Raw genomic sequence first — 18,822 nt, forward strand, 5'->3', positions numbered from 1 at the left:
TCCAATCAAATGCTCAAAAGACTTCCTGAACAGACCAACATCGGCTCTTCTGAAGTCCAGGGTTGTAATTCTGCTTTTTTTCTCGCTCCTTTCTCTGTGGATCATAAACTCCACAGCCTCATGTTTGCCGTAACCAAGACTGTCCTTGACTTCCACATTTTCAACCATTTATTCCTTGTCTGTGAGTAGCAGGTCCAACAGAGTATCTCTCCTAGTTGAGTTATTGATGACGTGCATCAAGAAATAGTACTTTCCAGAATCTTCTGAACAGCTTGATAAATGAAAATCACTGTATTTAGTAATTATTTTTTGTCTTATTTGACTTCAGTTGTGACTTAAAACATATCCAAATCATTTACACCTGGTATCGTAACTTAACATTTTGTGACTAAGGTCAGTCAGTCAATATGTTCACATCTTGATTCCATTCATTGCTTTAGAAATGCTGATTGGGTTATCCTTTACCCAAATTTTTAGTGATATTTTTGCACATGCTTTAAAAACACTAAGACAGCACAGTAGCATTTCTTCATAGTTGCACCACCATGCCTATTCAGAAGAGCTTCTGGCTAAGTCTTTCACTCACAAAGTTTACAATACCTGGAGATTATCAAAGTTCAATCTAGTTTTGTACTATATTATTTTTTTAATAAAATATTTTTTTCAGCTCCAAGTTTTATGCTTCTTTCAGGCTGTCCTAGTGATGGAAACATTTCTGAATGTAATACCTCATTTGGTGGCTTTCAAGGATGCATGCGACTCATTTCCATTGGTAACAAAGCTGTGGATATGATCTCAGTTCAGCAAAATATTTTCGGCAATTTCAGTGACCTTCAGATAGATTTATGTGGCATTATAGACAGGTAAGAAAATAATATTTATTTATTTGAATGTTTTGTTTCCAATACTGACTTGATAACAAAGAACAGAATGCTTACAAAATGTCATGCTGCAGTTTTTGTTAGAATTCAAAAGTGTAGAATAAATGCAGCATACATAGCATAGCAATTAGATTTTCATGAACTGCAAATAAAATTAGAGTAACTGAGGTTAAAATTATTTGATGTTTCCAACACATTTTAAATATCTTACTGTCTTTTCAAGTAGAGCTGTAGACACAAACCCCCTCCTGTGACATGTAGTCCCATTCACCCTTTGAAATGCTATGTTCTTTACAAGTTATTGATGTTTCCTATATTCTTCCCATCCAGAAACACTGTAGATAGTATTCATCACAGGGAGTGAGCAATCTTTTTTAGGCTATGGTCAAAACTAATCTCATAACTTGCAATAGGTGGTATTAGCATCTATCTAAAAGAGAGTGACTAGTTTAAGTGGCTCCCTCTGAGAGAGGAAAGACTATATACCTTCCCTGAAACAGATTGAAATGCTTGACAGAAAGACATTCCTGGAGTTCAGTGTGGAGAGGGCAGAGGATGAGCCAAAAGGGGTGTTGACAGGACAGCAGAGGCTGCTGAGAAGACAGCGAGCAGACACAGGAATGGGCAATGGGAGGAGAAGTTTTCTGCTGTAGACTTAGGAGAACAGAGTCATAGGCATCTGTGCTAAGTCTGTGCAAATTTCATCCTGAAATGGTTGCTTTGGACTAATCTGAAAAGCTGTACTGAAATGAAAAAACAGGCAGCAGAAACTGTCATTGGGAAAACCAGTGCAAGCAGAAACCTGCTTCAAGACCACAGCCAATTTCAGATTCACACAGACATATTTCTGTGACCTGCTTTTCATTTACAGAGACAACACAATGTATGTCTATCCAGGTTATTATTTCGAAGAAAATCACAATGCCTTGTAGATCAAAGATAAAAACAATACTAGTTCTCTACCTAATTGTTTATAAAAGTTTGTGGAGAGAAGCCTCCAAAAGAAGGCTGAAATTCTGCCCACAACATTGATTATTTCACTTAGTTTATAATGCATGTTCTCACTCATCTTTCTACATTGATCACATTTTAAGAACATATAGAGTTGCATATATATAATTTTTTTGTGCTAATATATCTCTCACTGAGTCTTGTCTTTGCTGTAGGCAGTAGGTGTGATAAACATATGATCAGACAGAATTTGGCCTCAGAAAACTTTACCAAGTAACATGTTAGGTATTTGTATTTGAGATGCAGCATACATTTATGTTTCTTTTTAGCTTTTTCTCACTCTACTCGTCTGGACTTATTTTCTCACTTTTCCAATTTCTTTCACTGTCTTCTTCCTCTCCTCTGATAGATCTCATGACACTTCCTTCCAGCTTCTAAAGCACTGTATCACTGCTGGTTTTCCGCACTGGATTTGAACTTACTCCACTCCCACTACACTGCTTACTTTTTCTGGCTGTCATAAAGAGACAGAATCAAGAACGGAATCTGGTCAAAAGAATGCAATATAGAGATCTGCATATTCTTTAGTCAAAAACATGAAAGGAAGTCTAAGCAAGCTTATGAGTTGAAAACATCACCAAATTAGTTCATGATATAATTGATGCCAATTACTGTCTCTGATTTAATATGAATTTTTCAATGTACGGTGTAAATGGGGACCTATTAAAATGCTCATCTCAGAGCTGTGTTTTAGGAATCATCTCATCTCTCGTGAATGCAGAAATGTTTTACCCATAATTTTAAAGGAAGATGGTACATTTTTACGTGTAGTGATTCCATTTCCTTTCAGCTTTTGAATGACCATGGCATATAAATGTGTACATGTGAATTTTTAAAAAGAGGTTTGTGTGTGTAAATATATATAAAGTCACTCTGTGACTGAGTATATAGAAATCCAGCATTAGTTACATTATTCCAAATGTCATACATTTGTCTCTTATGCAGTATGAGTTTAGTTTATTCAGAACTGCGCTATACCCTTTTGATTGCTTTTTTGTTGCTTTTAAGAGCTTCATTAAAAGAGTTAGATTTGTATGTATATACCCTCCCTCATAGGTTTATCTTGCTGAATTTTTATAGCATACAAAGATAGTTACCATCCTTATTTTATGTCAATACCACTGCCATCTGGTTTTTTTTTTTAGTATGGAGTTATGTAAGCCACTTAAAATTCCCAGCCAGTCTTTTTAAAAATGTTTTTATTACTTTCTGATATTGTATTAACTCTTTTTTGAAGTTTATGTTACTGTCATAATTCATAAAAATTATCTGTGATTTCCCATAATCAATGATAGCAAAGGGGGTAGTGGGAGGGGAAAGTCTTTAGAGAAGGTTTTGTTTAGTTGGTTTTGTTTTCTCTAAAATTTGTTAATGTTAATTTGTGTCTTCTTATAGCTTGACAACTGCACCTTTCTTACACTGACTCCGCCAGGTTTAGTTTTCAGCGCTCAGCATGCTTACCATAAGCCTTCCTAACTTATCAAAATAGAAATTTAGTTCACTCATATTCATCAATTTCATTACATTCATTATATTTTATTTCAAAATAGACTGTTTTTAAAAAGCCTTCCTAGTCTTATGTTAGCTTGCTTCAGGGACTGTTTCTTTCCAATTTCCTCCCACAGTTTCATTCCATTTGATATCTGCAGCTCATCATCTGGAGCAAACTTCATGTTTCTCTTTATCAAACTAATTCTACATCTCATCATAAATCCCAGTTGGAAAGACACATTCTTCTTTGTCAACATTAAAATTGCTTACATGTATTAAATAATTTCTAATAGGTAGCTTGCATCATCTTATGCACCGTATCATTTGAGAGAAAATATTTTCTTCCTACGGTGATTTCTACATGTCTTTGGTTGCTCTAAGCTAAAGTAATGACCATTTTTTGGCACTGTGCTCCCACATGTAGATATCACCCCTACAGTTGAGGGCAAACAAATCACTTCTTTGTCTTTTAGTCTTTATGACAGTCTTTGCATCTCCAATTCCAAATAGTGAAACATGACTCAAATTCTGGAGTTACAGATGGCTTTTGTAGTAGAAGCAATGACCGAGCAAATGTAGTAGTTTTACACATTTAAAGTGCATGAACACAAACAAAAATTACTGTGTTCATAGTGATCTGAATTTATATGTAATAGCAAATAAATTGAAAACAATTCTACTGAGTCAATTTTATATCTCATATATATATACTTATTTAACATATGTAGAGTATTTTTTATCAGATTTATAATCCTCATTGAGAGATGCTTGGTTAATTGTTCATTTCTTCATCGGAGTGTAATTTATTAATATTTTCTTCTTTAAACAAAAAAAAATCCCCTACCATTTTCCTATTTTCTATTTTCTTAGTTCCATTAACTTCCAATTCCTCCTCCTATGCTTAAATTATTATGATTCCTTCCAGTCATTGCTCTTCCCATAATCCATCATTCAGCCTTTTCATTGTATAATATCTTTATATTTTTCCATTACTCATACACCTCTTAGGCATACAAATAATTGTCCTCATATATTTCTCCTTAATATTTTTTCTCTCAGGTCCTTTATCAATATATATTGGTTTAATAACTACTAATTATAAATAAACCATTGACAAAATAACTTTAAAAGACACAGTGTCATTCCAAATGCCTTACAAAGTTAGCACATTCAGTCTCTGAGGAGAGAGTACCAGATGAATCTGTCATAATTACATCAAGCCCTACACAGAAGCATATGATTGCCTACTAGGAGTTATTACCTTTGATGTCCTGTCAGAAGTATCTTGTACAAAAAAACAGAATAAATAGTTTTATATGTTAAAAATTTTTTTGAACTGAAGATGAAGAAAGAGAAATAATAAAAATAGCAGCAACTAGTTATTATTTTCAAAATATCTTTTAGACATAGTTTGGAATCATGATAAGGAGACAATGCCCACACACAAAAAATATTTAACGGATAATTGACATATGAAGTTCCTGTTTTTTCTTTCATCAGAAGTATACTTATGTTCTTGATCAGTACTCTCCTTTCAACATTAGCTTATGATTATTATTAGCTTACTGCCTTAGTTTTAAATCATAGACCATTTTCAGATGCCATACACTTAAAAGCGTACTGTCAAGTAATATGAGGTTAAATGCTTAATCAGCTGGGTTTTTTTCTAATTCAAGTAGACAGTGATGAATTAAAAAATTACCTTTTACAGATGAAGTATCAGAAATACTGCTTCTAATATTAGAAATATTTTTGTTAGAAGACTAGTTTCCTCAGAGAAAGCACTGTTCTAGATCTTGCTGTGGTTAGGGTTGTAGCATATAAAGTAATTCTAGCTTCACTTTGATGTAGCTAGTGGCTACTTTCTATTATAAATTCTGAAACAGAGGGAAGATGTAAAATTTAATGCTAAAAGATTTGAATTATACTTCAAATTTTTTTGACTTCTATTAAAGTTGGTTCAAGTGTCATTAATTTCATCTAAGCTTTTTATCTTGTGAACGCAATTAGGAAGATTAATTAATATGGACAGGGACCCAATACAAGCAAAGACTATGTAAATCACTTGCAATTTAAGGATGATTATGTCTTTATCAACAAGGAATAATAGAAGAAAAACTATGACTGAAACAGCAGTTATGTTAGAGGAGATGTATGTTTATAATAACTGATGACTAGTCATATCGATAGCATGCAAAATTAAGCATTTATCCTAAAAATTATTGCTATGCACATTTATACAATTTCTTCAAATGGCTAAAGTTCGGTTTTGTGTTTCAAACCAGAGCTCATTCAGACACATACCATCCACAGACTTGTCTCATTCTGTGGATGAGCTAAAAGATACCAGATCAGATCTTTCACTGGCAAAAGTGTCATTAATTTCCTTGAAGATAGATGGCCTATATCACTTTACGTACTTCACCTACCTTTCACTTGCCAGTGAATTATCAGCATGTAAATAATTCATTGATTTATCAATCTATATAAAATTGAAGATAGTTGAATGATAATAAGTAAAAATTACGCATCTTACACTTTATTTTCGTTCTCACAGGCTTATTGCATATTTAATATATTTATTATGGGCAATTGGAAAAATGGAGAAGATGAAGGGAAATTCTCTTCATTTTCTAGTAATCATACTGAGGCCTTCCGCAATGAGCTTGAAGACTTACTTTATGTTATACTTCTTTTTCATGATTTTACATTCACTGATAAACACAAGCAACATGTAAAAGAACTGAAAAGACAATGAAAATGTACTTTGTTTTTCATTTAGGTGTTTGCCTAATTATTGTGAACATGGTGGTGAATGTTCACAGTCCTGGAACAGCTTTTATTGCAACTGTGCTGACACTGGTTACAAGGGAGCTACATGCCACTATCGTAAGTCTGAGATGTTTTTTGACTATGCTTTTATTTCTGATTTTTTTTTTTTACCACAAAAATATATATTTGTATTGATCATTCATATTAGAATATTTTTCAGTCATGTGAATTTTTGGAAGTTGGTTCAAGTAAAGGGCTTGTGAATTCAAAATATGTCACAACAAAAACTCATTAAAAGTTCTAGTGTTTCTCTGTTTCTGTTTCACATTTTCCGTAATTGACATGAGATGGGCAGTAATATCCTCTTCCATCCATATAATTCCACTTTCCGAACCAACAAACAATTTAGAAATGTGGTTAATTAATCTTTGTTCATCGCAACTGTTAGTAATATTTTTTCTGAGACAATGAGATTTCATTCATGTGCAAAGATCATCACATGCTAAGCCCTAAACACGTGTTTGTGTAGTTTGCTGAATCAGGGAGTAGATTAAGAGAAATTAAAAGAAAATCTAGCTGAAAATAACTTAATTAATTTCACAGGAGATGCTCCACAATCGTACTGCTTTAAATATGTTCTGTGAAGCGGAATAAATCATTATTCTGTCCTTCATTATATGCTTCTAATAACTAGAAATCCCTATGAAGCTTTACAGATAACTTAAAAAAATTACAAGACTACCTTAATGACCAGATAAATAATTCTGTCCTTGTAAATTGTCCCTATAAAATCTGTACAATCCTTGTTGGCAGATTATGTGAAAAGCACCTCTATCTACATACATGGGATTTTTTGAGAAATCACAGATTTTAGAAGACTGCCTATTAAAGCTCACTTGTAGAGAGTCAACAACAGTGATAACTTTTCCTGTAATGCTTTAATTGTAAAGAACACAGTGTCATAAATAACGATTTTACGAAAACTGTGTAACAAAGAATGCCAATAGTACAGATGTTTTTGAATACCACAGTGTATAACATAAAACTATGACAAACCCAAAGTGAAGATGAAGGTGACTTGATTCATTATAATTTGAAAAATCATATGTCCAATCAACTAATGATGTCTATGAGGACAGATGGAGGCCATGGTTTCCTAACGATTAGGACTCCATGAGAAATGTAATAATGTGATGAGTTATTGAATTCTCACTCATTGTCAAAAATACATATCAAAGCCTCCCAGGGTGTTTATTTATGATTCATAAAATGCTGTATCCATGGATATAAAATAGAAGACTTTTAGTACTTGGTTTTAGTGATATTAATAATAATTACAAATCAAAAACCTAGGATAATTTTTGGCCAAAAGAACAAAAGGTTCCTTCAGTTCTCACAAAAACCTTTCTTTTAGCTATAAACCTAGAAACAAGTCACTAATCTCAAAATATTTGTATACAAACTACCATGAAACAATTAATGAATAATTGAATCTCTGCTGTCATGTTTAAATTTAAATAAGACTACTTACTGTAAGGAGCCATAAAATTCCATTTGAAAATTACATAAACTGTGCATTCTGAATATTTAATAGAGTAAGCAATCTGAATGAATTATCTTTTTGATAGGCTTTGCCATATAATGTCTCTAACCATCAGGCAAATAATACAGAGATCACACTCTTCCAAAAACTAACATCATTTGAAAAACAGCATCTCTTTTGGATTATTGTACTAGTACTTTACAGCTTTAAAAAAAAAAAAAATAAAAATTAACAAACCCTATTTATATAAAGCAAAATCTTCTAGACAGTGTATAATTATTATGGAGTTCTGGTTTTAATTGCATAACATTTTTTTTTTTTTTTTCCTAAATCTAACAGATTTTCCTTTTTGGCAGAGTGTTTTGAAGTTTTGATATCAACTGACAGAGCACACAGTCTAGTTTTGAAAAGAAAGACCAGAATAGTATGACTGCTTAATAGCAATTTAATGGTTAAAGGAGAAGTTAGGCTAACATGATCTAGATTTGGCATTATCATCAGTGACTCCTGTATATTTAAGGACAGAAATGGATGCATAAGTCCTTTTTCCCGGATTTTTGATCATACAGAGGTCATCACAGACTTCTCTTTAGGCCTTGACTGATATAAAGTATACGTGACATGAGATTGAGAAGCTGTCATTTTGTCTTTACTTATTTAGTTCTTTCATGCAGTCTCTGACAAGTCATTTACCCTTGTATTTAAAAAGAGAAGAAAATAAAAAATGTGAAAGCCAAAAAATACTAGGAGACAATCAGCACATCTAGAAGCATTGCCTACCTTCTGTTGGATGTAATAGCAACAACAACAACAATATGATTTGGTAGAGGTAGTTATTATTTTTTTCCTCAAAATCCGATTATCAGGAGTTAAGTAATACCCTTGGCATTCATATTACTCGCCGGTTTTTGGAACCATTAACTCACCTGCATTACATGATTTCCTTACTGAAGTTTCCAGCTTGAAATATGCAAGAAAATGCTTGAAAATGCCCCTTGTGATTGTCTCAATAAATAAAACCAAATGTGCTTTACAAATTCAAGTGAAAGTATGGTTTTGATGATGCGATTTTTTCCGTATTCCTTAGTAGTGAACACACACAACTTCTTTTCCCCATTGACAGGCTCCACACATTTTCTTTTTAAATTCCCCGAATAAAATGTAAAATTATGCAATTATATTTGTGATAGAATGTGTTCTTTTGCAGCCATCTATGAGCAATCATGTGAAGCCTATAAGCACAGAGGGAACACTTCAGGCTTTTACAATATTGATTCAGATGGAAGTGGCCCCTTGGGACCGTTTCTTGTATACTGTAACATGACAGGTGAGGTGACCAACTTCCTTAACTCACCAATGGGTCCGTATGCATGCAGATTGTATTGAAACATGAGTTATCAATGAAGAAGTCTCTGTAGCTTAAGAGTTTAATGTATATATGCACAGTAAAATGAAGGTGACTCCTTAGCTCAGACTACTGGGCAAAGAATTAGACAGAGAAATTAGAATAATAACAGGATTCAGGCTGTGAAGTTAACACTGTGTTCCTGTTGTGATTTGCAAAAATGGGGCATGTGTTCCATATGGAGACAATGTCATACTAGTTCATTTTTGGGGAGCAGCTTTGTTTTCATTGAAGTTAGAGTCTCTTGAGGACATTTAAGGAAATGAGAAATAAGTTGTGTTTTGTGAGAAAATTACTGATTTTTCCCAGTAGCCTTCTGAAAAATTGTAATTCAGAACTGGTCTTTGTTATGAGGAATATAGACATTAAGCCTCATTTTTCAAACTGCAAGTAAGTCTTTTGGTAAATGCAAATACAACCAGTGGGACTCTCTCAGACTCACTTTCAGGCACCCTATCTCCTCTTCTACACCCACTTCTTTGAATCTGACTGTTTACATCACTAGAAGTTTTAGATATCAGAGTTTGCTGTCAGTCTACTTTTTAAGAAAACAGTTAATGTTTTCTATGTATAGCTCTTGGTGTATGTCCTTTCAATGAAGCTTACATTTAAATGGCTTTTTGAAATTTGTTGTTGGTTTATTTGTGGTTGCTTCCTTTTTTTTTTACTTAGCCTCTTGTTTATTTGAATTGCTTTCAAGTCAAAATTCTGAAAAGATTTTATGTGACAAAAATATTTTTACATAGTTTTATCTGTTAAAATTTTACATTAATAAGCTATAGTTTAATTTGGATTAGGTATTGAATTTATGATCATGTCTATTTCTTGAGAAACTGACAGGACTCTGTCTGCCAGTGGCATTAGTTGATTTTCACAGTGATCTATAGAATACTTATTATAGATGTTGAAAAAACAGAATTCTCGTCATTTCTCTCAGTCTGTGCAATTTAACTAGTGTCACCATATCAGCTTCTGACTTTGACTTCTACAGCGAACTGTGCTAGCTCATGGTGGGCACACCTCAGATTGGCACAGGCCCTTAGAAAGAAATATCTTAATATCCTGTAAGGCTAAAAGAGACCAAAGAATCATGGCAGAAAAACGACAATTTTTTTAAGTGTGTATAACCCTCCAAGGTACACTGTGGTGTCTGATTTATTCTTGTGTATCCATGAACAGCTGTTACTGTTTTCCTCAGTCACTCCTTATTCACCACATTAAGCAAACCTCATTGATCAGTTCTTCCTCTCAAGATGCAGCCTGACAGAATGAATCTTCTATATTTGTTTTGTTCCCAGTTTCCTCATGACTGGTATTTCCTTTTCCCGCCAGAGGTAGGAATGACAGATGACCGTGTTTCTTACAGCACTGTCTTGTCTTTGACATTCATGGGCCTCTATTTTCAGGCAGCTGGGAAGAAGGTGCCTTTTCATGGTTTTTCAGAACAAAAAGCCTACAGTCCACACTGCCAATTAAGATGACCAAACTTTTCAGTGACTTGCTTTTCTTTTTCTTTGTAAATTTGCTAGTGCGACAATGAGTCTGATAACTGACCTGTTTGTCTTAATTTTTATGTTCAGCTTAGCCTTTAGATATATTTGTGTCTGTGTGAATGTGTATGTACAAAAATAAAGTTCACTATATTTCCAGCCATCTGCTTTTTAACATCATGAGCATGTGCTTAATAAAATTTTAAATTTGACCAAAACCTGGTAAACAATAATGAAAAAGTCACATAAACAGACTCTTTTTAATACAGTGATAGGCATCTCACCTTGACATTTTCTTTAGAATTTCTGATGAATAGCTGTTCTTTAAGTGACCATGAGTTCTTTCCTCTCTATGAATATCTCATTATGTCAGCCATGCATGGCCTTCAGGAAGCCAATGAAATAAAATACAACTCTGTTAAATAGTTATAAATACTACTATTAAAATATCAAAAATATTATCATTAATACTACAAGTTGAAAAAAAAAAAAATATTTCTCACATCTACTCAAATTGCATTGGCCATTAATATACATGTATATGGTGAACATGAATCTAAGCTTGACTTGACTGGCCCAGACCAGCTTTAACTGGACCTGTTCACCCCAACCTTGAAGTGGATTTTAGTCATAGAGGTCAGATTGTCTTGGGCATTGCAAGAGGATGTTGAGAGTAAACTCAGTGCTTCTCTATTTATAGGTGAGGGGGCTTGGCAAAAGTACAAAACTCAGAATCACATGAGCCTTTATCAGCCACCAATATTTAAGGCAAATTATGTTTTGAAGAACACGGAGGGAGTAGTTTCTGTACTCCCAAAGAGAGTGTCTGATGTTATATTTCCTTGTATGCAAATTATAGGCCAGAGTGATCAATGCATTCCTGTGCTATGGCGTCAGCCAGTTTCATCCTTCCTGTGTCTCAGTGTACAGGACAATTGTTAAAATTGGTGTAGAAATTAAAAGAAGACTTTTAATCAAAGAGTATTTGTGAAGCATCAATATAACCAGAAAGCTATTGAACTGCTTTGCTGCTTAGTGTGAGCAACATGGCTCCAAGTTGGAGGAAGTCTGTTTCACAGCAGACTGCACATCTAAGCGCACATCTTTTATAAACATGCAATATATTGTTTATTATTCAACCATTTGAATTATATGTGTATTTATAGGTAAGTCTTTTCTGCTCTTTTATCACAAGAGCATTGCTTGGGAACGTATTTCTCTAGAAATAATGTTTGGAGTACTGAATATTTACTAGTGATTCATGGAAAAAAAATCTTGCAGACACAGTTCAATTGTTTCTGGAATATTCTGGCAATATTTTATGTGTCCCCAGTTTACATGAATCGTGAGGCCTGTCTACACAATGCAATGAGGTAGGTAGCTGCCTTATCAAGCAGTACCTGAGCTAAAAGTCAACTTTAGAACAGTATGTGCTTTTTAGAGAAATGCAGCTCTCAGTTCTGAACTTCATCATGTTACAGTACCAAGTCAAGTGGGCATACTATGGAGTTGTCATAAATTAATATGACATTGGGTGTTTGGAAGCAACTTTCTATTGAATTTTGGAAGCTGTGATTCTTCACCTTTGACTAAATGCAGGTTTTGAATAGTACTTCAGATAATGACTACTACTTGATTTCAGATGGCTAGAATGTAATTTGAGTTTTGCAGTAAATGCAATATTAGCAACTAACTTTTGCGTCTTTATATAATGGATAAAGGCTGTAGGCCGTTTTCTGACACAGAATAAATTTATTCAAACTGTAGAGATACATGTAATGTAGCTAGAATCTAAGATAAAATTTAGTGTTATTTTATAAACTATTTAAGCCTGGAAAAAGTAACATTAGTAAGTATCATTTCTTTCTATTCTTTCATTGTAATTTACCAAGTAAACTGTATCTTATTTCAGAGACAATTAATTGAGTGTTGTCACTTAGTGTTTCCTTATTCAACAATCATAACAAACTGAATACTTGTTACAGTCACAGTATGATAATCTACTTGCAAATAGAAACAATGATTAATTGTTTTCATTTTTGCTTAGTGATCTGTATCTCTATTTCATATGCCCAAAAGCACTTTTTAAGATCAAAGAAGTCACCTTAAAGTTTGGTTGATTTCAGCATACGCTCTATTTCTATTACCAAATTATGCAACTGTTTCTCATTCTTTTTTTATTTTTCACATGTGTTTTGAAAGATACCACATGGACAATTATACAGCATAACAACACCAACCTAACCAGAGTCAAAAGTGCTAATCGAGAGAATCCCCACAATGTGTTTTTCAAATACTCTGCCAGCTTAGACCAGCTTCAGGCTACAATTAACCATGCAGAACACTGTGAACAAGAGTTTGCTTACCACTGCAAAAAGTCAAGGCTTTTAGATAAGCCAGGTAAGTAAAGCAGACAAATCTTATTATGTTGAATAGTGCATTTTATTTTGCTGGCTACTAAAGGTATTTATTTCTATCAAGGTTGTGGCATTTTGCTACTACAGAGTTTGAACTACATCAGATATGGAGTACTCAGATTGTAAGTAAGTTGCCAAGAAGTATTTGAACCAGAAAAACACTAAAGTCAGTTTATAATGATCTTCATTCATAGAATTAAGTGCTCTCAAAGTTAATTTCTCTCAGAAGATTTTTAAATTAACAGAGATTATTATCGACAGAGCTGCTGTCGGTATATCTTCCAGGAATTTTTAAATTTTAATTAAGGAATTACTGAGGAAATACCTCCTTGAAAGAACACAAATTAGTACATAGATACAGCAGAAATTTATTGCTGAATGTTTTTAAACACTTAATGTGCATATTGTGATTGCTTGAGAAAAAGCATTAATAACATTAAATTTCCATTGTCCAATATAATCATTCATAGAAAAAAGCAATAGTTACAGTGTGGATTATTGATGAAAGTATAATTATTTTAAGAGAAAAATGAATGGAGAACCTCTGACATACTTAAAGAAAAATGAAATTATGTAATCTACTTAAATCTTAATTCTTGCTGACACAGAGTTTTTGTTAATAAACATTACCATGGAAATCCATTCTAAGTACTCCAAATACTGTAGAAGTAAAAATGTAATTTTTTGCTGTCTTTTCAAAAACTAAGTGAAATTGTTTGACTTGTCCACCAAAAACTCTGAAACTGCTCAAATTGATTTCTTGGCATTCTTTCCTTACAAGCAGAGAGCAGGCCTCTGAGTGCAACAGTCCCTGGTTCTGTCTCTAAACTCTTTCCTTACATATCCTTTCTCCTCTATTATGCCATGGACATCACCGGACTTCTTAGACTAGAATCTGCTCTTGGCAGAATATCTGCTTGAAAACATCTCTGCAGCATAAAAGATGAACCTACTGCTTAAGATGGCCGACTGAGCCTCCTTTTTACCTATGGACTTCAAAATAAAGTTGTGGTTAGATGTTCAAAGGCCTGTTTTACTGAAAGCAGAGGGCTTCAAGATTGTACTCTCTAGGTATTTCATATCATTTGGCTATTAACTGTTGCATAGACTAAGTCAAAACCAAAAAGCAACAAACCCCACCTTCTCAACTCACCAGTTGCAGCAGAGTGATCAAGCTGGAAACTATGAAAAAAATTAAGTAAGCAAAAATGAGAGGGAAAGGCCCAGGCAAACAGGACTTTCTACTTTTTATTTTTGTTATGATCCAATGAGATTGTACACAAATGCAGGTTTTTCTAGAAAGATAAAAGAGTGCAATCAGTCAATTAAGCCATCTAAAATTTTGAGTTTTGAATGCTAGGAGTAAATCAGCATGGGATAGTTATTTGCTAGTTCTACAGATTTTCTAAAATCATTCTTTGCTTAAACACTACCATAGATTGTACCAAATGCAACTTTCCTTTCCTCTTAAGAATGGGCTTTAGACTGTTCTGAAACAGGGAGCTCTGAGGTAAGAGAAAGCTGGTATCTAGTGATGGTCAGTCTTGGCTTCTGCAGTGAGACTGCTTAAAAAAGGCAACACTGAGTTTTGTGGTATGGAGATGAAATAACAACACGTATTAAAGAGAGTTAAGGTTTATGTTTCCCTCTCTGTTTGAAAGCAGACAGAGCCACATTTTTGTAACTGTATTAGTGGAGAATGCATTAATTTTGCCTTATTTTTTCTAGCATTCTTAATTAAATCACTTCCTTAAAATAAAATTTAGATTTTTACATTCCAGGGTTTAGATTTGCCCTTTTTAGAGGTTAGTATTAGGAGCACTAATATTTAGAGATCAGTATTAGAAGCAGTCAACCTATCTACTGTTAAACAAAACTGGCAATGCCTAGATGAGCCCTACTTAAAACTAGGATGCATCTACACTGATAACAGTCAGTATATTGTGAATATATGCTAAAATATTTTTAGCCTAGTAAATATTTTCAAGTTTTGAACACAACATAATGTAAACCCTGAGCTTTTGTCTCTTAGGTTGTGAGAGTAAGTTTTGAAAATATCCGCCAATTTATCATGTTTTTCCTTTCTACAGACATAAACTTAGAACTTGCTGATATCATGGAAAGGGAGAACACTAGTATCTTTTGAAAATTTTAAGGTCATGTCACCCCATGAAATACTTCTTTCTTTTATCTCCTAGATATCAGAGTGCTGGGGGAAGAAAACAAAAAAAAAATTAGGAATCCTCTTGTTTTCATGTCTTTTTGCTTCAAGATATATTTTCCATTGATTGTTCTGGAGAGAAGACAGAACGTACTACTTGTTTTCTCTGAAGAGTGATAATTTCAAATTTAGAACTGTTACCAAAAGAATCTAGTTCTAGGTTTTTGAGAGCTTTGGAAATATATTTCTCACCTATTTTTATGTGAAACATATAATTTCCAACTTGGTCCAGCAGGTATGCATTCTAACTTTTAGTCTCAGTGTGACCTAGTAATACAAACTTTAGAAGTTTCATTAGAAACTTCTGTAAGGATGTTACCATTTTAAGTGTGAATTATAGTTATTTTTTACTGGATGCCTAGCCTATTTAGAAGAGCTCAGAGACTTAAAAAGGAATTGTGTTTGGAATATAAATGCTTTAAAAACTTGAGAGAAGTTTTGGAATGTAAAGTGATCTAATTTGAAATTTTGGACTTAGTGACTTAGTAATTATTTCATCTGTTGAGCATCTGAAGATAGTCTTCATCAAGTTTTCCTGTTTAAGATTACTTCTATGTATTTACTTGCTGATTTTTAAGCATGTTTCTTTAAATGATTTTATAGTCAGTATTACAAAACAAACAAAAAGCCATCAATCACACATAGTTAATAACTGAAGCATACCCAACATAGAAACAAAATTTAAATAACATTTTACCAAAATAAATTGGTTATTTTTCATTTATTACAAGCATAACGAAATATCAGAATTTGAAATGCAAATAAGTACATTATCAAATTACCTTCACAATTTAATCCCTCCCACTTCTGCGATATATAATCTTCACTAGCTGCGTCTAACAAGTACAAAATTTGATGATAGTCACACAAAATATTTTTTGGAACATGCAGTCCTCATAGTAATTCTTAACTGACTGTATTTTAAGAATACATTCTATTCAATCAGCCTGGATAACATTTGCAAATAATGTCATTAAAGAAGTCACCTGTTAATACATTTATGTGATCATTATGAAGAAATCTCTAGCCATTTTAATTAATAGCTTTGTTTTGCTTAGGCAATATTTTCTGCCAAAGCGGGGATAACGATCTGGGCTAATCAGCATGAGCTTGCAGCATTTCAGTAAATACTCTCTCCTCACCCTGCTGTATGAACAAATTACTGAGCCCAGCTTTTAAACATACCCCAATGTCCCCAGTGAAAGACTGGGAATATTAATTCATGACTATAATACAAAGCTAAGGCATGCTGTTGAAACAGCAGAAATGTTCTACTTTTCACAGTTTTAGTTACTGGAAGCTTTTTAAAGTGTTGTCTGATAAATTATTTATAAACTGTCTCTCTAGGTTTTCTTCCTCCTGTGAGGGCTTGCAAACACAAACACTGATATTGGACATTGATGCCATTATGCAAGTTTGACTTTTCCAGAAACTGCTCGCACTGTTTTTTGGCCTGCTGGGCTGACAGTTGTGTGGTAATGAATGCAGTCAATATGTTTACAATCTGAGAAATTGTCAGCATAACAGAGGTCTTATCTAACAGTGAGGTTTAATAAGCAGTGGCAGTTGTAAGCAAAGTTGAGGCTAGGATAAATTCCAGCTTCTTCGTGGGGGCCTGCTGCTGAAAACTTGGAGCTCCAACAACAGCAAAAAAAATGCATCTATAAGAAACTCTATAATTTAACAGCACTTGATTTCTTCTCATGCCTTCTCTTTCACGCATTGCATCTGTCACCCTTCTTCCTTCTCATTTCAGATGGTTTATCTTTATGCTTCATATCTTCTAGCTATTAACTGTTCTGTATATATTTTTGTTGCTGTGCTTGCTTGGCAGCATCTTTAAGCTTAATCTGCAGTACTGTAACATTAAAGAAACTTCCAGGTTTATCATTTTGCTTCAAACAATGCTGACTGGATGCACCACAGAGAGATGAAATAGTCCTGGGAAGCCTCACGGCTGCTCACCAGACACATCAACTTGCTTATGGGAGCACCATTAACATGATTTCTGCTGTCTCTGAGTATATAAGTTCTGAATCTGCTGCCTGTAACCTAGTAGCTGTCTTTGAGCATTTCTGATTAATGCCATTACTCAGCTGCTTAATGTTTGTCACAGATATGGGTAGTAGTACTCTGTAGTACTCTTGGTAGGGGGATGAGACCATTCCTGCATAGCTTTTCTCTAACTCTTCTCATTCTATTGCTGATAGTTCCATGATCTGAAATTGATCTTTACTTGGGAATATAAACTACCTTGATTTTTAGGATGATGGTATCTCCTTTTTCATAGACCGTTTTAAAACGAATTATATAAATGGACTGCTTAAGATAAATGATTCTAATATCATGGCTGGCTGAGCTAGAGACTATGAGTTCCCTTTTCCACTAATGCAAGCAAAAAACTGTGACAATCATTTAATAACTGATAATGAAACATTAAAATGAATAATTACTTATCAGGTAAAGGTAGTCATTTTTTTTTTCCAATTATTGTTTAAAGTTTTTAGATTTGAGGTGTGATTTTTCTCTGAATAACCTTTTGGAGACTTATTTGGATGAGAAAAACTGGGAGAGGCAGGAGACAAGACTGGACATTGATTTTCTCTAACCTACTTTTTAGATGGGATGCCACTGAGCTGGTGGATTGGAAGAACCAATGAAACACAAACTTACTGGGGAGGTTCCTTGCCTGCTGTACAAAGATGTGCTTGTGGATTAGAGGGGAGCTGCATTGATTCCCAGCATTACTGCAACTGTGATGCGGACAGAGATGAATGGTGACTTTTTATTGTTGCTTATTCACAATAATTTTTCCTAGAAAGTAAATAAAGAAAATATACAGGCCTGATCACATTTAGAGGCTGTTGTAAATTTAAATTACCATAGTGTCACCTGCTTATTTGATATAGAACACTTCTTCTCAAAAAATTCTAACTATGCACATTAAGTATTTTTGTTAATTCTTCACTCTGAATTCCAGGGAAGGTTTATTTTTATGTACATACTTACTATTTTTTTAGTATATTACATGGTATGTATTAGGACATTAGCTCTGGTCTTTAGTACAACTTCAGTTAGTTTTAGAATATTGAAAGTAATAAAAGTTAAAATAAAATGTTCTGGAAAACACTCGGTTAATTTTTAGCATAATTTTTCACTACACTTTTAAGTTTAGACTTCTTATTTTTGTCTTCCACAACTTAGGTAGTTAAAATTGGACACCTTTGCTATCAACGAAGTGAAACATTCATATAGAATCCTGTTCTAAGGGAATCGAAGGATTTCTAAGCTGTAGATCTTCAATTTGTACTTCAAATACTCTGATGTTATTTATGACCCCATTCAAACAAGTAACGTAACAGATGAGTTCCTGTTACAACGCCAAATCTGAGCCTGACTTTTCACTGAAGACGATCGGATACAACTTTCTCAAGGATAGCTCCTGTGCAGTGTAGGACTTTGTAAAGCAGGCAGGGACTTTTCAAATGAAAATTTTCCTGCTTTTACATATGTAAAGTATATATAAAAAAAGTATTTATAAAAATAAATATTTATTTTAATTTAAGTTAAATATTAAATAAATTAAAATTA

At 33.6% G+C, this 18,822-nt stretch overlaps 1 protein-coding gene across 2 annotated transcripts in view; it reads left to right on the forward strand.

Annotated features, from left to right (window-relative positions):
* The window catches only part of CNTNAP4 (contactin associated protein family member 4), a 251,849-nt gene that overhangs the window by 192,565 nt on the left and 40,462 nt on the right, over positions 1-18,822 (forward strand). The window contains exons 10-14 of one of the 2 annotated variants that reach the window (XM_086630066.1): positions 692-863; positions 6,166-6,272; positions 8,906-9,025; positions 12,796-12,993; positions 17,852-18,008. In XM_086630066.1, coding sequence (XP_086486192.1) covers positions 692-863; positions 6,166-6,272; positions 8,906-9,025; positions 12,796-12,993; positions 17,852-18,008 — 754 coding nt within the window. Of the gene's footprint in view, positions 1-667; positions 864-6,165; positions 6,273-8,905; positions 9,026-12,795; positions 12,994-17,851; positions 18,009-18,822 lie in introns of both variants that reach the window. The other variant, XM_086630065.1, reaches the window with a different exon arrangement.

Source organism: Tauraco erythrolophus, chromosome Z (assembly GCF_009769465.1).
Source record: "Tauraco erythrolophus isolate bTauEry1 chromosome Z, bTauEry1.pri, whole genome shotgun sequence".
Classification (NCBI taxonomy): domain Eukaryota; kingdom Metazoa; phylum Chordata; class Aves; order Musophagiformes; family Musophagidae; genus Tauraco; species Tauraco erythrolophus.